Here is a 23356-nt window from a genome sequence, read left to right as displayed (position 1 = left end):
TACAAAATAAAAAAAAAATCTCAAAAAAATAGAAAAAATGGGGGGGGGAGGTGGGTTTTTTTTAAAGTTAATTTTCTTTTATTGGTACACCAAAGAATTATCATACCTGCATACAGGTAAGAATCTTCAAGAAAGACCGGAAACCTTCAAGGAATTGCACTCTTAACCTTTCTGTCCATATTAGAGGCTTGCTAATCAAGATGTATCTATCATTTCAGGAGAAAAAGAAACAGGTCAGATGATTCGAAGGTTCTCAGGGTTACAGACAATACTGATTCATCAAAACTGTGAATTTTAATTTCCTACAGTAATTAGAGCCTCTGGGGCAGAGCTAGAATTCTTCATTTCGCTTCATTTATACAAAACTAGTAAACTAAGGGAATCATCTTCAGGAGAGAAGCGTCAAAGCTAAGCGTCGCTTCCTAAGCTGTTCAGAATGATGAAGTCAACAGCTTAGCTTGTCACAGGATAAGCCTGACACAGACTCCTGTAAGTACATACAGGACGAGACTTCCACAGATTTATCATGACCGACACCCAAAGGGCCAAGTCAAGTCCTTTGAGGCACAGCTGATTTCAAAAAGACTTCTATCTCCAGGTTTTCAGAACTCAGAGCCCACAAGGATGTAAACCTGTGTCACCATGCCTTGCACATTAGATGTACAAATTTGGAGAGATGAGTAGGCCTACAATTATGTTAGTATACAATACACCAAATGACTCATTTTGGCTAAAAAGACAATAATTAGTTTCAGTGGGAACAAAATTTACCATGAATAAGTTCTCAGGATACAATAAACTATTAAAAATTATTTTGCACTCAATGAAACAAAATACGTTCCTTTGTGTGTGTGTCTCATATATATATATGGGACTCTGAACATAAACACGAAAAAGATGTACTCTATCTTTGAAGTTCAAAGGATACTGGATAACAGACACAGTGAACACTATAATCCAATGTTAGCCACACATACACACTAAAGATTTACGAAAGGAAGTAATGTAGAACATAAAAGACTATATAGTATATTTAGAAAAAAATATGAATTATAAAAATAGTGGAGATTATGGGTTAGTTTCTCCTATTTTTTAGATAACCATCAATGTGGTAGCTATACATTAAATTTTAAAAATATAATTATGAGTCAGGCCTAGAAGTATATACTTTTAATCCCAGCACTTGGCAGGCAGAAACAAGAGGACCTCTGTGAGTTCAAGGTTAGCCTGGTCTACATAGTGAGCACCAGGACAACCAGAACTAACAGAGAGACCTTGTCTCAATACCACCACCACCAATAATAATAATAAATTATAATTAATCTCCAGCATTAATTACATTATATTAATCATGATTAACAATTAATAAGTTAAAGGTATTGTTGAAGATGATGATGATGAGCCTGCAAGGTTTAATTCCAGCCCTAGAGAGGAATATAAAACGGGAGGAGACGGCTCTCAGACACAGTCTCATTCTGAGATTCTTGGAGGCAGGATCGTCATTTCGAACTGATGTAGAAGTAAGAGCCAGTGGCTGGTTGTTTTGCTTTTCTGATCTTCAGGTTAAACCCCAATATCTGTCTCTGGATTTTTATTAATCATGCTATAAAAATTTCCTTAATAGAATCAAAGTTCAAATGATTATCTTTTATACTTTTCACTAAGGTAGAAATTAAGAAACCAAATATCCCGTTAGATACCTTCTACAGACTGAGTTACAAAATCAAATTGAGATTTGTTATTTGGCAGTAAGGAGATGTTAATTCTCCCTCTCCCCTGTGTTTGATTGAAAGTGAGATCCCAGCCCTCTTAACACCCCTATATCCAAGGAGTCTGGGATGATTGGAAGCATCACCCCAGCCCCTGGCACCCATCCTTGGAATGCCAATGGAGCAGGAAGCTCCTCTTCAAGCCCCCTCCCCTGGGAGTTGCCTTGGTCTGGACTCCACCTCCAAGAAAGCCCGCCAAGCAGTGACCCCTCCCACAGGCTCTTTAGGCTGCCACCCAGAAAAGGCACACGTGGTCTCCGGGTATTGCATGGTCTTGCCTGCTCTCTTCCCCTCGCCATGCTTTCCCGGGCCACCCGGGAGCGCTGCATTAAACGTGGGCATCTTTTATTCAGTCTAATTTGGTCTGATTGGAATTATTTATGTCGGCAGAGAAGATCGTCTTAAAAAAAAATATTCCTAACACCCCGTCCTTTTTACTTTACTGGGTAGACTTCAGTTGGGGTATTGAATTCATTTCTTGACACACAAATGGTTCTCACTGAACAGGAACAGGCTCAGCAGAGAGGAACATTAATTTAGAAAAGACTTGGGAGATATAATTGCTGTCCTTATGAAGTGACTTATTTTTTTCTAAATGGACAAAAGGACCAGAACCAAACAAGGAAAGCCACGAAAGGAATGAAAGTTCAAGAAACTTTTTAATGCTTGGAAAGGCTACTCAGAGTTGGAATTCACTGCTTGGGGAGAACTAAAATTTCTGTAGGGAATGTGAACAGAGTACCCACTCACACCAAGGGGTTTATTTTATGTTTAGGTAATCAGGAAAGTAGAGTGCATGGCTGGACTGGAGAGAACAAATTCTAAAAGAACTTAGAGATACTTAAGCATTTGTAGTAATTACTGTTTTAAAAGCAGCTTTCAGGGAAAATTAAGCAGATAACGTAGCAGAAAACAGGACTTAATGACTATTTCCTAAACAAGGACAGTTCTGAACGTGTTTTCGTAAGGTTTCAGAACAGCTTTCACTGACAATATCTATACACTATGAGGACACATGATGCTGTAAAAGAAATTTGAGCGGTACAGACAGTCAGGTCTGAATCCCACTTCCACACGTAGTATTGTTGTGACCTAGGCAAATAATTATAACCTACAAGCCAAGATTACACCAACTACTTTGTAAGAATGTTGCAATATTAAAATGAAGTTGGTATAAGTAAAGTTCCTTACCGCATGAGAACTACTAACAAATTTCACAGGACCCTTCTGAGAGTAAATTGTTGAGTAGGTTACTTCAATTATGTTAGCTTTCTCTAAAATAACTCAGTTATGAGAATATGGCACAGTCATGACATTTAACCCTGTAAAGTAGACCATGGCTCATCAATGAATTAACAAGTCACTTCAAGCACAGCCATTAGGAAGTTGTATTCTGCATAATTTATTATGCATAATTTGCTAAGGAACAAATCTGAGTGGCAATGGATACATGCTAATCACTACTGGATTTATCCACTGTGGTGGTTTGAAAGAAAATGGCCCCCATAAGTGAGTGGCATTATTAGGAGGTGTGGCCTTGTTAGAAGAAGTGTGGCCTTGTTGGAGGAAGTGTGTCACTATGGAGGTGGGCTTCGAGGTCTCCTATGTTCGAGCCATGACCAGTGCCACAGTAGCTTCTGCTGCCTGCAGATCAAGATGCAAAACTCTCAACTCCTTCTCTAGCACCATATTTGCCTGTACACCACCATGATGATAATGGACTAAACCTCTGAAACTGTAAGTCAACCCCAATTAAATGTTCCTTTAAAAGAGTTGCCATGGTCATCGTGTCTCTCCACAGCAGCAGAAACCCGAACTAAGACATCCACCATCAACACTTAATGAGAGGTGTGACGACAGAGCAATTTACTAAACTCTAAAGAAAAAATGTATATGCCACAATGACATAATAATAAAATAATGAGAAAATCTTGAATTTCTCTTGGTAAAATCAACAATTCACTGTAGAGTTTTCAGATAGCTGTCATTTTTTTTTTTCAGGGCTGGGGATCAAATCCAGGGCTTTGGATATTCCAGGCAAACACTAACTATTGAGCTGAATTCTTAAACCTATGTTTTAAACAGACTAAACTATTTTTAAGTTGTATTAGAAGCCCATTTGTTTACCGTCCTTATCCTCCATAGTCATTAGAAGTACATAAAACTTTTTCCCAATCGTGTGTGTGTGTGTGTGTGTGTGTGTGTGTGTGTGCAGTGACTGAGTGTGTGTGTGTATGCAGTGACTGAGTGTGTGTGTGTATGCAGTGACTGAGTGTGTGTATGTGTGTATGCAGTGACTGAGTGTGTGTGTGTGTGTGCAGTGACTGAGTGTGTGTGTGTGTATGGTTAAAGCATGAGTGCAGATGCCTGTGGAAGCTCCGGATTCCCTGGAGCTGGAGTTAGAGGCAGTCGTGAGCTTCATGATGTAAGTACTAGGATCCAAACTTGGGTTCTCTGAAAGAGAAGCAAATGCCCTTAACTGCCAATCTCTCCAGTCCTGCCTTAGAGCTTTTCTGAAAACAGCAAACTAAGTACATATTTTATTCTAATATATACTAAAATAATTTTTTTAAAGTTCATAATTTATTAAATAGTTGATTTACCAGAATTCTTACAACATTCAACATTCCTAAACTAAATGGAAATTTATTTTAATCATCTGTTCTATCATGTGATTCTAATTTTAGTTTAAGACTTGAAATGTTTTTCAATTATGTGTATGTGGGGTGCATGTGTGTACAAGTATCTGTAAGTACCTGCAAAGATGAGAGCAACAGCAAGATTCCCCTGGAGCTGGAGTTAGAGGTGGTTTTGAGCCACTTGATGAGGGTACTAGAAAATGAAGAACCCTGGTCCTCTCCTAGAGTAGTATGCCCTTAAACACTGAATGATTTCTCTAGCCCCCCAATTTTAGTGTGAAAATAAATGTTTAGTTTTCTCCAGGGAGAAAAAATTTAATTAAGGGAACTAATAAATATCAGTAGGCTGGTATATATGCAAAAAAGGAAGCAAAAAGAAAAATACACAGATTATTGGAAACTGAGAGAACATAAGAGGAGCAAAATCATGAAGTGTATGAGCAGAAGTGGGGAAATTACAATGGATAGTCATTTGATAGCCCAGGTACACATGACAAGCCTGTCCTCAGCACCTTCTTCATTCAGCTGGTTTTAAACTCTGTAAGACTTTACTGAAGACATTTACAGAAGTCTTGTGTTACTAGTTGGGGACTGACTCCAGAACCCCACTTCCAAAATATATAAAATGATAAAGTATTTAAAAACAACCTACATACATCACAGATAATTTAATACCTATACAAAGCAATTTTTCCCCCCGAGACAAGGTTTCTCTGTAGTTTTGGAGCCTGTCCTGGAACTAGCTCTTGTAGACCAGGTTGGCCTCGAACTCACAGAGATCCACCTGCCTCTGCCTCCCGAGTGCTGGGATTAAAGGCGTGCACCTAAAGCAAATGTTCCATAAACGCTTGTTATACTACAGTATTCTGAATAAAAACAAGAAAATAAATCTGTACATGTTTAGTACAGAATCAATCATCTTGCTATTACTTTCAGGTTGTTGGGTGGATCCACAGATGTGGAGGCCAACTGTATTAGCACGAGACAGTCAAATTTCTTTGTGCTTGCCATCACGGTAAAGAGAATCCTAGATAACCAAGAGGAGCAAATGTTTACTTGTATGACAGAGCAAGTAAGTACATTGTGTTTAACAGATGCCCTCACCTTTGGACTCCAACCACTTACTTTAGGTCACATATTACTGCATATACTCTTCCCAGTTTGTCCTGGCTATAGCCCTGGAAGTTGAATTTATTGTTCCTGTCCAAGTACTCAGGTAAAACTTCTAGCAGAGTTTCAGTAATGACAGAAATAACATTCTGTTCTTCAATAAGATGTCGGGCCTGCAGAATATTTCAAGAATATTGTCTTAGCATTAACTCATCATAGTAATGGACTTAATTTATTCATTTATTTGGTTGACCAGTATTTCATTTTGTTTTTTAAACTGCCATCTCACTATGCGCCTAGACTGGCTTCAAACTTAAAATTTCCTGCCTCAGTTGAAGAATGTATGCCCATTAAGTAAATTTGTTTGTTTATTTACTTTGGAGACAGGGTCTCTCTATTTTAGTCCTGAATATCCTAAAATTTGCTATATAGACCAGGCGGGCCTTGAACTCACAGAAATCCTCCTGCTTCCTCCCATGTGTCAGGATTAAAGGCGTTTGTCACCATGCCAGGTCAGAAATAAATAATTTTAAACAAAAGCTAAATTACCTTTTCTTTCTTTTTATTTGTTTGTTTGTTTGTTTGTTTAGAGGCAGGTCTCACTATGCAGCCTTGGTTGGCCTGGTGCTGACTATGTAGACCAGACTGACCATGATCCCATATTGATCTACCTGCCTCTGCATCCTGAATGGTGGAACTAAAGGCATGAGCTACCATGGTCAGCTTAATAAATGTTTATTGAACATTAAAACCAATCCCTAGTTTTTAAAGAACAGCAGCTACTTCAGAAGTTAATTTCTAGGATTTGGGTTTTGCTTTATGTTCAGTCTTAGAGGTCAAACACTGAGCCTTGTATATGTCAGGCAAGTGTTATACCACTGGGCTATACTTGTAGCAAGGAAATTAGGTATCTAAACTAAAACTTCCCTTTTCTCAGTAAATAGAAAATACCTATGTAGGAATGGCAAGCCTCTTACACATATTGTCTAACAAACATTTATCACCTGTAATCATACCATGAGCAATAAAGAACAAAGACACCTTTACAACCTCTATCATATTGCTATCTATTATGGTACTTTATCACCCCAATTCAATTTTCTTCCCTATCCTTTTCTTTGGCCCTTTGAAATGGGAAAATAGGAATAGCTAATCAGACTTTCAAGAAGAAACAAGAAAATAGCATAAAAGGAAAATAGAATCCACTTTCCTCCCAGACCTGTACAGGACTACCTCACAGCAGGGGCTGCTGGGCACACTCTCCCTTCTCAGTTCTTACCTCAATGCATTTATCCACCAAAAAACAATAACTAAAGAACAAAAGAAGGGCAAAACTTAAAACTGCAAGGTTTTGGTGTTGAAATAACAACACTCCAGAGAGTGAGAAATCACCTTTGAACGTCACTTGTAAAGATCGGACCATTTGGACAAGGGTAGTTTCCAGTTATTTTGTCCCTGGGTACCACTAGAGTTATTAACATAGATACCACAGAAGTATTAAATTTTCCAAATGAAAGTAGCAAAATTTTGTGATTGGGCTGGAGAAATGGCTCAGAGGTTAAGAACACTGACTGCTCTTCCAGAGGTCCTGAGTTCAATTCCCAGTAACCACATGGTGGCTCAAAACCCATCTGTAATGAGATCTGGTGCCCTCTACTGACCTGCAGCATACATGCAAACAGCATACAGTATAATTAATTAATAAATAAATCTTTAAAAAAACTTTGTGATTATCACATGGTTTCAATTTGATATCACATCAAGTAAAAGTCTTGAAAAGCAGAGCAAGTTTTACTCAGAAAATCTCATACATACCAGGGTCGGGACAGTGAACATCTGAACAGATAGTGCGGTTACTGAGATGCTCCTGTCATGATCATCGCTGATATATTCCTTCTGCAGTTGTTTATAGTACTGAAAGTGATGGAAAAGGAGAGCTGATTCGAATCACAGCTGAAACCCTTACATTCTAAGTTTTAATAACTGTCTCAAGTGTGACACAGTTCGTAAGATGATGAGTTAATATAATTCTGTTTATCATTATCATAGTCGACAAAAATGTAGACAGCAAGAAACAGAAGAATACTAAAATATGAATTAAACTACTTGATCTAGCAGAGTTAGAAAGATTATTAACTTTAAAAACAAAATACACAGGTGAAAACCATGGTAGAGTGTAATAGTGCAGTTTTCCCTTTCTTAAAACAAAACAAACAACAAAAAAGAAAAGAAAAGCCCTATGGCAATGTTTGACAGTTTCTACTTAACAGTATAGAGCTGGATATATCAAAAGTATTTAGCAACTTATATGAAGCAGGAAGCCAATCACTCATATTCAGTCAATCCTCAAGCAGAGTGGGCTTAACATTTTTTTGTGCACAGTGGTGAATTACAGCTGAAAACCAGCCCTGCTGTGTTAGATCAAAGGCAGCACCACACCTACCAAGTATCAAGCATCATTTATATATAAACAGAGTTGCAAACAGTTTACCTATTTAATTTTTCTAACCAGAATCCTAGAGTTTAAGAGGAAACCATGCTGTACAAAAACTGTATTTCAGCCGGGCGGTGGTGGTGCACGCCTTTAATCCCAGCACTCGGGAGGCAGAGGCAGGCGGATCTCTGAGTTCGAGGCCAGCCTGGTCTACAAGAGCTAGTTCCAGGACAGGCTCTAGAAACTACAGGGAAACACTGTCTCGAAAAACCAAAAAAAAAAAAAAAAAAAAAAAAAACTGTATTTCATCTAAGTAAGCTTAGCTTTTGTATAATAGAATAAAATTTCATTTCAGATTAGATATTCAGTCTATATAGGCCCAGTAAACTTATCTCTAAAATGATTAGAAAATATTTACATCTTCAGCTATCATCACTTCCAAAGAAGACATACATATACTTTTTAAATACTAGTTATCATTTTATGTGCTATGGGTGCTTTGCCTATCTAGGAGTGTCTGTGGTGGCCAGAAGAGAACATCAGATCCCCCAGAACTGGAGTGAGCTGCCATGTTGGTGCTAGGAATTAAACCCAGGTCCTCTGGAAGAACAAATGCTCTTAAGCCATCTCTCTGGCCCCTAAATGTTAGTTTTTAAATATCTACTTATAAAATCCAAAGAAGGCTGCCATTGTCCCTCTCTGCTTTCAACTCTAGTTTTGGTTCTACTTCTATCCTGTCCTAAGTCTCTCAGAACTGTTTGAAAAGTAAAATCAAAAGAAGTTGTCAGGCAGTGGTGGTGCACACCTTTAATCCCCAGCGCTCAGGAAACAGAGTGGGGCGGATCTTTGTGAGTTCAAGGCTAGCCGAATGCCAAAGTGAAGCTCTGTACCAAAAGGGTAAGGAGGGCTAGAGAGATAGCTCAGTGGTTAAGAGCAGTGGTTGTTTTTCCAGAGGACTCAGGTTCCATTCCCAGAAGCCACAAAGTGGCTCAAAGTCATCTATAACTCAAATTCCATGAGATTTAACACCCACTTCTGGCTTCTGTGGGCAGCAGGCAAATGGTACACAGACATACAGGTTAAAGAGGTTAAATACCCATATACACAAAATAAAAGTAAGTAAATCTTCAAAAAAATCAAAAGAAGTCAATAAATACTCCCTGTTCTGCGTATCCCTGCAATGTTACATGGATGATAAGCAAAAAGACATAATAATGTATGGCACATGGAACAGATCAATAAAGCAACATAAGAGAGTTTTAATTTCATCTTTGTGTTTTTAATCACAGTTAAATTACTGGTCTGTTACTTCCTGCTTCTGTCACATGCACATCTGCTCCTTTTTCCTGTTCTTCCCTTAAGCAGTCACTTCTATTTTTGTAGTAATTTTACCATCAGGCAAATAAATGATCAAAAAGGACAAGTGAAAAAAAAGACAAAGAAGGATGAATGCATGTATGAATGTAATAACCTGCCTTTGCGTGGCCCTGGGAAACTGTCTTTCTCTAAAACTGCTGTTGGCGTTGTACCAACCATCATTTGTAAAAGTACTTATGTAATATAAAATAATATATTTTTAGTGAAGGAATTAATAAAAATGTTTTAGATGAGTTCCATTTAAAACTGTGCTTCCATTACTTCATTTGTAAAAATTATATTTACTTGTATTTATAAACAGCAATTACCTTCACAAATTCCATAGCAAAGAGTTTTTTGTATTCCATCTCCATAAAAAAACTACTAAAGATCAGTTCATGAAGGATCTTACGGGCTCCTGTAGATAGAGCATCAGGGAACAGAGGTGAGGGCATTACCAGGACAGACAAATTATTACAGGCATTAGAAATAATAGAGGTGGTTTTTTTTTTTTTACCATGCTAATAGCTTCAAAGATGCAGTAATATTTAATATCATGAATTTAAAACACAATTTTTAATTTTAAATTTAATTTGAAAAATCATCAATCTCTTTTCTGTACCTCTTTCATCACTCCATCTTACCTTTTATTCTCTCCAAACCATTTTTTCAATCACATTTTAAGACTTATTTTATTCTTAATTATGTGTAGGTGTGCATGTGGCAGGGGGTATGTATACAGAGGCTAGAAAAAGAAGTCAGATCTCCGGGGGCTATAGTTACAGGCAGTTGTGAGTCACCTAAGTTTGGTACAGAGTACGGAACTTGGGTCCTCTGCAAGACCAGTGGCCCTCTTAATCTCTGAGCCACTTCTCCAGCCCTCATTTCACCAGTTTTTACTGATCCTCTCAGACTGCTCTACACTGTTCCTTTCCCACACCTTTAGACTCTCGTCTTTTACTTACTTTCTAGTTCCCATTTCTATTGTTATAGTGAAAACATAGCTTACTAAAAGCATTGTTACATGAATCTTATTAATCACACTTTAACTGGCTCTGTCTAAATGAAAAGCGCTATTATTAAAAGACAGTATTTCTGGATTTTAACCAAGAAAATCAATCAAGATCGTGATCAGTAACTGACTTCATACAGGGAAAACCTGGGTTCTGTGATGAAGCCATAATCTCCCCCTTGATTCCTGACGTACTACAAGTAGAGGTCTACCTACCTTTATAAAGTTTTGCATCCCAGAGCATTAGTCTGCTTATAAAACAGGGATTTTCAGAGCCAGGTTCTTCTACGAGGCAGGCCTGGCAAAAGATCTGCCTAAAGTCACCTACAAATAAAGGAAAACAAATTATTTTTCTTCATATGATATTCTCCTAAAAGTATTCAAATAATATGTGCAAAGATTAAAATTAACCTTGCTATGTTTGATGTCAAGAATAATCATGTCATCAAAGGCTCAAGAGCCAATAAAGGATGTTATTAGACACTATTCATTTGAAAACAAACTTGTATTATACATTTGAAATGTAATCCTGAATAAAATCAATCAAAATGGATACTTGACCAAGAAAGAAGAAATCTCAAAGATATTTACATATTTTTATAAAATGCAATAGTTAATTAGAAATCAGATAAATAGTGTATATGCTTACTCGAATAGCTCATAATTTTGTTCATCCAAGAGCCAAGGCGCAAAGCAAATTTCTGGTGAGCCATAACCACGGAGTGCAGCACTTCCACGTGGAGCGGGTGCTGAGAGACATTTTCTGAATGACTCTACAAACAACAGGAGGAGTGAAAAGAAGCATTTAAACTGTGCTTTAAGTAACCTATACTTCATAAAAGGAGCCGCATAGCCCACAAGTTCCAAGTTCCCAGATCTATTTATTTTTACTCATGACACAACCATGGCGATAATAAAATCACTTGGCTTTTCTACTTAGGCTCCTAGAAATAAATCTACATTGCCTTTTGAAATTCTCTTTGTAGATAATTCAGAAAGTTACCTTTATGTCCTCTTTTGCTTCCTGGCAAGCAGCATAAACGCCTGCTTTGACAGCCCGGCGACCCTAATTATAGGTGAAAATGAGAATAGGGTAGTGGGATGGTAATCACAATCAGCAAGTAACACACCTAACGAATGGCCAAGTATGAATCATTTGTTGTCTAGAAGTTTTAAGATGCTAGAATAAAATCAAGGTATGATGTCATTAAACTCCAACAACCAGGAGGAAGGAAGACCTCCAATTGAAAGGACAGCCTGAGCTACATAATGAGACTCAAAAAGGGCTAAACCAGGTAAACATGGTGTTACACTCCTTTAATTTCAGCACCTGGGAGGCAGAGGCAAGTAGATGTCTATGATTTTTTTTAGGCTAACTTGATCTTTATAGTGAGGTACAGTATAGCCAGAGCTACACAGTGAAACCCTGTCTCAAAAAGAAAATAAAGGCACAGGTGTGTGTGTGTGTGTGTGTGTGTGTGTGTGTGTGAACCAGTAAGGCTGCCACATTCCTCTAACTCCCAGATCTCAGAATATGAAAACAGTAGGATCAGGAGTTCAAGATTGTTTTCAGCTACACATTAAGTTTAAGGTCAGCTGGGCTACAAGCAACTCTGTCTCAAAACAAAACACCTCCCAGGGCAAAGGATGTAGGTCAATAGAAAAACGTTTATCGGGCTAGCATAGGCAAGGTGACAGATCCTATGGCTAGACAGAAATTTTTTTTTTAATTTAAAAAACTTTGACAATTTCATGTACATAATGAATTTGCGTCACTTTAATACCCATTATCTTCGCTCACCCTCCTCCCTCTCGCACTGAAAGCCTTCTTCCAAACAAATCCTTCTTACTTTTGTGTCTTTTTATTTGGTAACTCACTGGAGTTTAATTATAGCTGCTTGAATGATGGAGGATAGGGAGTTATTTACTGGACTATGGACAACGTACTAGTGACAATATCACTGGAGAAAATGATAGCCCTTCCCTCAGCAACCATTAACTGGCAATAGTCCTCAGGGAGGAATGAGGCTCACACTCTCCTCCCCATCCATGATGCTACATTGAAAGACCTAATCCTGTTCAGGTAATCAGTTCCTGTGAGTTCAAGACTGTAACAGTTAATTCATGCCCAGAAGTCAGCTACCAATTTAAGTCTATAATAAACCACCTTTTAAAAAAGCAGCACCTGAATGCCAGAAATGGATATATGACAGCAACATAATTCACGTGGTGATCACAAACCTCTTTGTCTATGGCAGTGGTGTGCAACTGTGCCTCTGCGAGCTCACAGTCAAGAGCTCTTTGTAGACTGTATATCACATGATCGTATGAATGGTGCTCATCGTTGAAAAGGACACAATAATATCTTTCATTTTTCTCCCTATTAAAAAAAATATATTCAGACAGTAAAACAAACAAAATGTCCTGTATTCTAAAGCAGCACCATGCGATTTCCTATCTATAGGGAAATAACATGAATATTGATACATGACATGATTTTAAATAGTACAGTGCTACAGAATTAAAAAAGAATCCCAACAAGAAATGCTGGTACACAGGTACTTGAAAGGCTGAGGCAAAAAAATTAGTTGTGTCCACAAGCTTGAGACACGGCTAGATAACACTCTGTGATGCCTTGTCTCCAAAACCTGAAACAAAATCTAAGTATTACTTCCTCAGTGCTTTTCTTTTCTCCAGTCTTTCTACTCTCAGAAGTCTCATCTTGTCAGCAGTCAGTCCTAAATACCACTCTAAACTTTTGCTTGACTCACACACTGACAAAGGGAGAAACATGTATTCAGGCTTAGAGTCTTTAAGTAGGCAATGATAAATAACCAGATTTTATTTTTGTATTCATTTTCTATTTAAGTGATACTAGACCTGATGCTCTGGGCTGGAGAAATGGCTCAGCAGTCAAGAACAAATACTGCTCTCGTAGAGGACATGAGTTTGTTGGGAGCTGCAGATCCCTGGTCCCTCGACTTTCTTTGCTTCCTTTAGACCCTTTGCCTACTGGAGTGAACTGAGCAAAACACCTGTGCCTGCAGCTGCTATGAGCATGAGACCCTGATGAAGTCTGCAGCTGAAAGATCCCGAGAGCTGGGCGTGGCTAAGGATCCATATAAGCTGCCCCTGAACACAATAAAGTGGGCATTGGCATTCTTGTATCAAGGATGACCCGTGTCCGTGTCTCTCTCTGTCTGTCTGTGTGTTTTTAAGTCTCTCAGCCCAGTTCCCAGGTAGCATACCTTCTTGTAGTAAGATGGGCACTACAGGACCATTTGGTTTTTTTTACACAAGTTCAGTTCCCAGAATCTCCTATAAAATCCTCTGGCTTCTGTGGGCACACACATGGTGCACTCACACAGGCAGACATCTAAATAAAAAGCCAATCTTAAGTGATACTGGCATTATAGTTTCATGAGGGAAAGGTGGGTTGGTTGGCTTGTTTTTTCCAGTGTGTAAAATGTCAGCACCCCCACTTTGACTCTGGGATCTCAGACAGGCCTCTGACTTCAGACTGCGACAGAACAGTGCCTATTCTAACTCTAGGAAGAGAATAATGTCTAACATCCCAGAGTTTTGTGAGAATCTTATGCAATCTGTAAAAACGGTGGCTATCGATTATATATCATCAACTTTAAATCTTCTATAATATGGCTTTCAAAAATCCTATTGACCCTCTAAGGGGAAGATTCTTTCACCGCCCGGACAGTTTGGAAGCAGAGTTTCAGGTGGACTAGAGGGTGCACATGGTCACAACAATAAGCAGTGAGGGGCTAGAAGGCCAATCTGTCTCTCACCCACAGATGACAATCAAGCACAGCCGTTGTGCCAGGAAGTGCTTATATTATATTTACTGATACAAATTTCTTTAAAGGTTTCAGCTGCCATTATCATTTATTTGAAATTCAAGTACCTACAGATAAAACTTTCCAATACTTTTATTCCCTCAAGAAGTTTATGGCCGGGCGATGGTGGCGCACGCCTTTAATCCCAGCACTCAGGAGGCAGAGGCAGGCAGATCTTTGTGAGTTTGAGGCCAGCCTGGTCTACAAGAGCTAGTTCCAAGACAGGCTCCAAAGCTACAGAGAAACCCTGTCTCAATCCCCCCCCCCCACAAAAAAGGTTATGGACCAATACTGACTTTTAAAAAAAGCACACTTATGTCACTAAAATTATTAATTTTTTTTCTTTTTTCCTTTTTTTGGGGTTTTTCAAGACAGGGTTTCTCTGTAGCATTGGAGCCTGTCCTGAAACTAGCTCTTGTAGACCAGAGTGGCCTTGAACTCACAGAGATCCACCTGTCTCTGCCTCCCAAGTAATGGAATTAAAGGTGTGCACCACCACTATTCAATGTAAAATTCTTTTTTGTCACTAAAATTCCTAATTATTTATCTCTTCTTATATAATTAACTCCCTGAAAACAATCTCTCCCCACAAAATTTGTATATGGATTTGTGCTGTGGTTCTGTAAATCTTTAAGTACTATACAAGTAGAAATAGTCCCACAAGGCCTGAACTACATTTTCATATTCAGAATTCCCTTTTTATTGCTTTGTGCTAAGGTCTCACCATGTAACTCTGCCTGGCCTAGACCTTGCTATGTAGAGCAGGCTGGCCTTGAATTCAGATATCCACCTGCCTCTGCCTCCTCCTTTTTCTATTAAGTTAAAAGCAACTATGGCAATGTAAATTAGAATTGCTGTTAAATAGAAGTTGCTGAGTTTTTTTTTTAAATCTAAATACAAGTTAAATCTTAATGCCTGCAATAATCCTAGCATACTATTTCCAAAGCATAAGGGAAAAAGCTATTGTATCATCTCTCATTAAACTTGTCTTGATCAGGGATGAGCTAAATATCCAGGCTAAATGAAGATTATTCTGAGGTTCTGCTGTTCACAAACATCTGAGAAGCCAGACCTTGATCCAGGCCAAAATCAAAATGGGCACCTTACTTACCCACCAGCATTAGCAGCTATACGTAGGACAAACCTTATAAATACAACAAGCCCTGAAAATGTTGGCTTTTTTTATGGATTTAAAATTTCTTTACTTTTTTTTGGCTTAACTCCTGCATAGTATCTAAGTATTTCAAGTAAAAATACCTTGAAAATATTCCCAAGAAAGACTATCTCTGTACATTTTTCAAGGTGATAATAAATTTAGATGACTCTCTCCCTGCTGAGGAGCCCACACCCACTCTTATCTTGGCATCAAAATGACTCTGAGATACCACCTTACACCAGTCAGAATGGTTAAGATCAAAAACACTAATAATAGCTTATATTGCAGAGGATGCAGAGTAAGGGGAACACTCCTCCATTGCTGATGGGAACGCAAACTTGTACAATTACTCTAGAAATCAGTATGACAGTTTCTCAGAAAACTGGGAATCAATCTATCTCAGGAGCCAAAAATATCACTCTTGGGCATATATCCAAAGGATGCACACTCATATTACAAGGACATTTGTTCAACTATGTTCATAGCAGCATTATTTGTAATAGCTAGAACCTGTAAACAACCTAGATGCCCCTCAACCAAAGACTAGATAAAGAAAATGTGGTACATTTATACAATGGAATACTATATAGCGGTAAAAAAAAAATGACATCTTGAAATTTGCATGCAAATGGATGGAACTAAAAAAAAAGCATCCTGAGTGAGATAACCCAGAAAGAGAAACATGGTATGTACTCACTTATAAGTGGATACTAGCTGCAAAGCAAAGGATAACAAGCCTATAGTCCACAACCCTAGAGAAGCTAAGTAACAAGGTGAACCCTTAGAGAAACATACATAAATCCCCCTGGGAAGGGGAAATAGATAAGATCTCCTGACAAAATTGGGAGCATACGAGTAGGGGGAGAAGGGAGAGTGGAAGGGGAGGAGGAAAGAAGAAGGGGGAAATATTGAGGGAACTGGATAGTCGAGATGGGGGAAGGACAGAGACAGATAGCAAGGAAAGAGATATTTTGATTGAGGGAGCCATTATGGGGCTAGCAAGAAACCTGGCACTAGAGAATTTCCCAGAAATCCATACAAGGATGACCCCAGCTAAGACCCTAAGCAATAGTAGAAAGGGTGCCTGAACTAGCCTTGCCCTGTAGTCAGACTGATGAATATGTCTTAAATGTCACCATAGAAACTTCATGCAGCAACTAAAGGAAAAAAGAGGCAGAGTTCCACAGCAGAGCACTAAGCTGAGCTCTCAAAGTCCAGTTGAAGAGTTGGAGGAGTTAGAATATGAACAAAGAGGTCAAGACCATGATGGGTACACCCACTGAAACAGTCTACCTGAGCTAATGGGAGCTCACCAACTCCAGCCAGACAGGGTTGGAACCACCATAGGACCAAACTAGTCCCTCTGAATGTGGGTGAAAGCTGTAGGCTGGGGCAGACTGTGGGGCCACTGCCAGTGGCACCAGGATTTATCCCTATTGTTTGTACTGGCTTTTTGGAACCCATTCTCTTTGGATGGATAACTTGCTCAGCCTACAAACAATAGGGAGGGCCTTGGTCCTTCCTCAAAGCCATGTGCCTTACCCTCTCATGGGGAGGTAAGATGCGGAGTGGATGGGGGGTGTGGGGGTAGGAAGGTAGAGGGAATGGGAGGATGGGAGAGAATGGGAACTGAGATTGGTATGTAAAATGAAAAAAGATTGTTTTCTTTTTTAAAAAAATAAAATAAAGTGGAAAAAAGAAAAAAACTATTCTAAAAAATAGTTGTGCTTATATCTATTCCAAAATCATAATAAATTCTAACATAAAGGAGAAGGGGAGGGAGGGAGGGAGGGAGGGAGGGAGGGAGGGAGGGAGGGAGGGAGGGAGGGAGGGAAGAAGGAAGGGAAGAGAGGGCGGACGGGAAGGAGGGGTCTTCTTAGGAGGTGACTCAACAGTGCGCACTTGCCTTGTATGTGCAAGGCCTAGCACAGGAAGGAAGGGCCACAGACACAGATAGCCGCCACTAAAGCCTGTGGCTTCTGACAGCTCCCACCTTATCTGCAGTTCAGGAGGCAGTTCCTTTTCTTCTTCCCATATAGTCATTTCTACAATGTATTTTATCACTGAAGGGAATATTTTCCTGGCTTGAGCAATTACCTCTTCATTCAATGGGCAATTCAAGGTCTGTGAGGAAACAAAAATAAAAATACTGAGATTGTGTCCAAATAAATGGATAAGGAAGATAATGTTAAGTATTTAAAATAATCATTCAGTGAGTTCATTACAATATCCGCTAGGAATCAATTCAAGTTGAATTCATAGGCTCTTGGTAGAGTTACAGATGACAGAAGGAAACACATAGACTGTGGAGTGCCTTTCATCCTTACTTTCCCCTGTGAATTCTCTTCATTGTCTTTATGAATAGCTTCATTATAACAATACTATACAACAACTGTCTATTCTTTAAAATTTATAAGAACTATTCTTGAGCCAGGCAGTGGTGGCGCACGCCTTTAATCCCAGCACTCGGGAGGCAGAGACAGGTGGATCTCTGTAAGTTTGAGGCCAGCCTGGTCTACAAGAGCTAGCTCCAGGACAGACAGAGCTACACAGAGAAACCCTGTGTCAAAAAACCAAAACCAAAACAAACAAACAAACAAGACTATTCTTATGGGCTGGGGAAATGGCTCAGCATTTAAAGGCTAAGCTCATAACCAAAAATAAAAGAGTTTGGTTGCCAGTATCCACAGCTGTCTCTCTAGACATGTAAAAACAACTCTCATAGTAGCTTTGGAAGTAGTCACAGCAAGTATTGATGACAAAGGATAAGAAATGGGGCCAAGGTGAAGTTCAGTGGTAATCTTTTGCCTATTGTGAGCCAAGTTTGATCCTCAGCACCATAAAACAAGAAAGATGACAACTTAGCCAAGCACAAAAGAACAATGATTTGTGATCTGCCCAGTGTGTACAGTAGCACAACTGCAGAACAGAGAGTAGAAAGTCAATTGCTGAGGACTGGGAAAAGAGGGGTTCAGTATTTACTGGGTACAGAGATTCGGTGTTGTAAGGGGGCAAAAAAGCTTGAATTCTATTGCATAACAGTGTGAGTATAATTATATACAGCTAAAGCGTATTCTTAGTATGGTTAAGATGGATAATTGGCCAAACCACCGAACTACTCTCTTTTCTTTAACACCTACTTTGTCTTCTCACCAATGCGCTATAATTTTAGTTTTAACCCCTCTTCAACATGTCACCTTTTCTGCCCAGACGTCTTTGTTAAAGATATAATGTCAACAGTACTAATATCAACATTAGAAGACAACACTCCCACTCACCTTTTCTCCCCTCAACATTTTCTTCCAACCATTCATACAAGTGTTCTTAGGTGAAGAGTTGAAAGAAAGAAATTCTTGCTTCCAGCATGCATCAGAAGCTGAGTTCATAGACAATATCTGATGCTTATGAAGGTGTGTTTCAAGAAAAGCATTTGCAACTTAGAAATAAACTCAACTGGAACAAGAGAACCAGAAGCTAATGAAAACAACCAACTACTAAAACAAGAAAATTAACAATTAACCAGAAATATGAAAGAAACTTCTTTTACATGCATAGCAAAGAGCTTCTCTTTAAAGGCTACACAACTAACTACCAGGATTATTAGTCCAGCATGGGTGAGCTTGGTGATTCTCCATTAAGCTTGGCAAAATTCCATGTAGATGGCAGAGTATGAATATTACATTCATCAAAGCAGAGAGAATACAATACTGAATACACGATGTTTCAGAAGTTGATGTGCTACTCAAAGCATCCTTCCCTCACCCCCAGATAAACAGTTTCACAATATTTCTTTTTCAATCTAATTTTAAATCCAAAATTTTCAAGGTCAGATTATTTGGGACCAGATTCAGTTTTTTAAAAATAAAGCTAGCTTTCTGGACATGGTGAAACACATCTTTAATCCTAGTACTCAGGAGGCAGAGTCAGGCTGATCTCTCTGAGTTCAAGACCAGCCTAGTTTATGCAGTGAGTTCCAGGCCAGGCAGGTCTATACAAGAGTGGCTCATAAACAAATAACAAATGAACAAGTAAATGAATAAATCTAGCACAATTATTTTCCCCTCCCTTCCTACCTACAAATTATATTTTTTCTATCATAATGAATTGAATATCTTCTGTTACATTTCCTAAAAGGTATTGTTTATATGGCCATTCATAAATATTTGTCAAATATATTAAACAGAAAAGCAGTCATTTTGTTGTAGCTTGTTCACTTCAGTGTACATGGTAGTAACCAGCTACAATCCCAGTAACTGGAAGGCCATGCTTGGAAGGATTTAAGTTTCAGGCCAGCCTGGGCCAGACAAACTCTTTATCTCAAAGAACAGCAGCATACTAACAAACAAAGCCTAGAGATCTTTGTAAAGTCTACTGTAAGTTCTCATTACTTTTTGGTTAATTTTCTTGAGGTTTTTTTTTTCCCCCGCTTTCAATCATAACTATTCCCCCTTGTCCTTTGCAATATTTACATATCTGAGCTCAGCCTAGTTCTGATCTGATTGGGAGTTCTTCCAGAACAGGTTCAATAGCAGCAACAATGGATCTCTTGTTTCTTACTTCTGAAACACTGGTGCTCCAACATGAAATGTAATTTGTATGGCTTTTGATTTAAGGTCAATATCCCTGAACGAAATTGAAAATGTTTTCCAAGAAAACTTTCTCCATATATGCTAAGATACACCTTCACGGGTGAGTTCCAAGAAGAGGTTTCTTCAGCAATGTGAAAATGGTTGTGTTGCAGACCCAGAGAGACTAAGTAACAAAGAAGGTCCATGGGGGGACACCCAGATCTCCCTGGGAAGGGGAAATAGAAGAGATTTTGTGAGTGGATTACGGGCAGGTGGGGATGAGAACATAAGCAATCATGTAGTGGGGGAACGGAGGGAAGAGTGCTGAGCGGCACTGCTTGGGCGGACATTTCAGGGTTAGATAGTGAAGTAGCCTGAACTGGCTGTCTCCTGTGACCAGAATGGTGCCTGGCCCAACTGTCATCAAGAGGCATCTTTCAGCAACTGATGGAGGCAGATGCAGAGACCCACAGCCAAACAACAGGTGAAATTTGAGAACCCTGAGGAGAACAAAGGCGTGTAGGAACCAGAGGGGTCAAGAACGCTATGGACTACAGAGAAACCCTGGGGGGGGGGGGGGGGGGAGCACACCATGGGAAGGCTCATAATCAACTAACCTGAGCTCATAGGGGTTTGCAGAGACTGAACCAACAACAACCAGGGAGCCTGCATAGGACTGACCTAGGCCCTCTGCATATTTGTTACAGTTGTGTAGCTTGGTCCTCTTTGGATATCCTAACTCCGGGAACAGAGGCTGTCTCCTACTCTTTTACTGGCTTTTGGGCCCCTATTCCTAATACTGGCTCACCTTGCCCAGACTACATGGGGAGGTACTTAGTCTTACTGCAAATTAATGTGTCATGTTTTATTGATACTCAAAGAAGACTTGCCCTTTCCTGGATGAAGAGGAAGAAGAAGGGATGGGGGAGGGGAATAGTTGGGAGATTGGAAGGGGAGGACGGGGTGAGGCTGCATCAGGGATATAAAATAAAGATGAATAATAAACAAACAAACAAACAAAACAAAAACCCAAAACCATGGACCCACCTAGGAAGGAGAAAAAGACAAGATCTCCAGAGTAAATTGGGAACGTGGGGGGCAAGAGGGAAGGTGGAAGGGGAGAGGGAGGAAAGTGGAGTGGAGGAAAACATACAGCTCAATTAAAAACAAAGTATTAAAAAAACCTGTTGTGCTGCATCCTAACATGCATGAATTCACCTGTTAATGCTGTATTAGGATCTCAGCGTGAAACCATTAATAAGACTGATCTAGAAGATCTACATCTTGTGAGATCCGACATCAGTGTTTTCTGGCTTCCTAGAACAAATGTACAAAGCTCCCCTTCTTTTCTCCCATGCTCTGGAGCAATTTATAAACTTTTACTTCTTTAGTGTTAATCAATTTAGTGAGTTAAAAAAAATTATCAGTAAAAATTTTAAGCAGAAAAACAGACCCTTTAAATACCCCTTAATTTAAACTTAATAGTGCGACATTTTTCCACATGTTTTATTTATTCTTGTTCAAATATTTTAAGGTAAAATACAGTCATCATGACTTTCATCCTCCAGTACATTATTTTTTAGTTTTTTTTATTTTTTGCTTTTCGAAACAGGGTTTTTCTGTGTACCCCAGGCTACCCTAGAACTCACTGTTTCTACCAGGTTATCCTTGAACTCAGAGATTCACCTGCCTCTACCATCCAAGTGCTGAGATCAAAGGCATATGCCACCATGCCTGATACAGTACTTTGATATGTATCTTTTTTTAATTAAATTTTTTCATTTATTTTACATACTGACCACAGTTTCTCCTCCTTCCTCTCCTCTGGTTCCCTCCCTCCACCCTCCTTCTACCTGCCCTTCCATTCCTCCTCTGTCTCCATTCAGAAAGGGGCAAGCCACCCATAGGAGTCAACAAAACATGGCACATCAAGTTGAAGCAGGACCAAGTTCCTCCATCTATATCAAGGTTGGGTGAGGCAACCCAGCATGGGAAATGGGTTCCCAAAAACTTGCTCAAGCACCAGGGACAGGTACTGATTCTACTGTCAGGAGCCCTACAAACAGGTCAAGCTACACAACTATCACACACATGCAGAGGGCCTAAGTTGGTCCCAATGGTACGTATCTTTTAATAAGAAAGAATATCATAACACCATTCTTTTATCTAAAAACATATATGATTAAATATTATCTAACAGAACTTATTCAATTTTCCTAATCAGTCTTCCTCCCTTTTAAAAGGAATTTACTTTTTATTTTCTTTTTTAAAAGATTTATTAGCCAGGCGGTAGTAATGTACTTCTTTAATCACAGGACTCCTGAAGCACAGGCAGACAAATCTGAGTTCAAGGCCAGCCTGGTTTACAAAGCAAGTTCCAGGACAACCAGGGCTAGAAAGAGAAACTCTGTCTCGAAAAGCCAGAAAAAAATTATTATTTATTTTTATGTGTAAGAATGTTTTGCCTGCATGTTTGTAGCACACATGTGCCCTTGGAGATCAGAAGAGGGTGCCAGATCCTCTGGAACCAGTCCCCTATTTAGTTAGTTGGTTAGTGTGTGTGTGTGTGTGTGTGTGTGTGTGTGTGTGTGTGCGCGCGCGTGTATGTGTTTCCATGTATCCGTCTGCAGAAGACAGTCATGTCAGATCCCCTTGGAACTGCCTGATGTGAGTGCTGGGAAGTGAACTTCCACAAGAACAGTGCATGATCTCAAGCACTGAGCCATCTCCCCAGCTCCATTCCTCTTAGCGTCTATAAACGTTCCTTGAGACCAAGATCCACACACTGCATTTGGTTGTTGTGACTCTCAAGTGCTGGACATCCACATCTAACTTAATCTCCCATCCCTAGCGCCCCTCCCCCATCTTTTTTTCTTCATGAAGACGACCAGTTTTTCTGCTAAAAGACAAAACAAACAAACAAAACCAAACACCTATATTCTATATTTTTCCTGGTATCGTTGTTTGTTGTTATAAACTAGAAGGTACTTTGAAGGTTTTGTAATGTCCAGATTAAGTATTTTAACTCAGACTTTCATAAGTGAGCTGCTAATAACAACTTTATTGTGACATAAGCAGATATCACTACAATTTACTCATCTAAGTGTACAATTTGAGCTGTATATGGTGGCTCGTGCTTAATCTCAGCATCTGGGAGACTGAGCCAGGAGGGTGGCCATGAGCTCAGTGACAACACTATCTATGGAGTAAGACCCTATCTCACACACAAAAAAAGTAAACTGCCTACTAATCCTCATGTTTATACACATATGCTAGTGTTCTCTGAAGAGTCCGATAGCTGTAGAGACAGTTAATGCAGAGGCTTATCACGCCCAAAGTGCCAACAGGAAGTGATAGATGATGGGGTGCTAAGACCTAATTGAGGCATTGGTTGGCACCCTCCAGGGCTCAGAGAACACTGCTGAAGACAGGGGGAGAAGAAGTGTAAGAGCAAGAGAATA

The 23356-nt window shown here is 39.3% G+C and overlaps 1 protein-coding gene across 2 annotated transcripts in view; it reads right to left on the bottom strand.

Annotated features, from left to right (window-relative positions):
- Positions 1–23356, bottom strand: part of Ubr1 (ubiquitin protein ligase E3 component n-recognin 1) — a 129113-nt gene that overhangs the window by 75836 nt on the left and 29921 nt on the right. For both annotated transcript variants that reach the window (XM_038329994.1, XM_038329995.1), the window contains exons 5-13: positions 17321–17451; positions 12562–12700; positions 11324–11386; positions 10970–11093; positions 10537–10644; positions 9638–9726; positions 7334–7432; positions 5534–5691; positions 107–206 (exon numbers count right to left, since the gene is read on the bottom strand). In XM_038329994.1, coding sequence (XP_038185922.1) covers positions 107–206; positions 5534–5691; positions 7334–7432; positions 9638–9726; positions 10537–10644; positions 10970–11093; positions 11324–11386; positions 12562–12700; positions 17321–17451 — 1011 coding nt within the window. The remainder of the gene's footprint in view (positions 1–106; positions 207–5533; positions 5692–7333; positions 7433–9637; positions 9727–10536; positions 10645–10969; positions 11094–11323; positions 11387–12561; positions 12701–17320; positions 17452–23356) is intronic.

This window comes from Arvicola amphibius, chromosome 5 (assembly GCF_903992535.2).
Source record: "Arvicola amphibius chromosome 5, mArvAmp1.2, whole genome shotgun sequence".
Lineage (NCBI taxonomy): Eukaryota > Metazoa > Chordata > Mammalia > Rodentia > Cricetidae > Arvicola > Arvicola amphibius.
The sequence above is the reverse complement of the archived record's forward strand: the minus strand, read 5'-3'. Positions and strand labels throughout refer to the sequence as shown.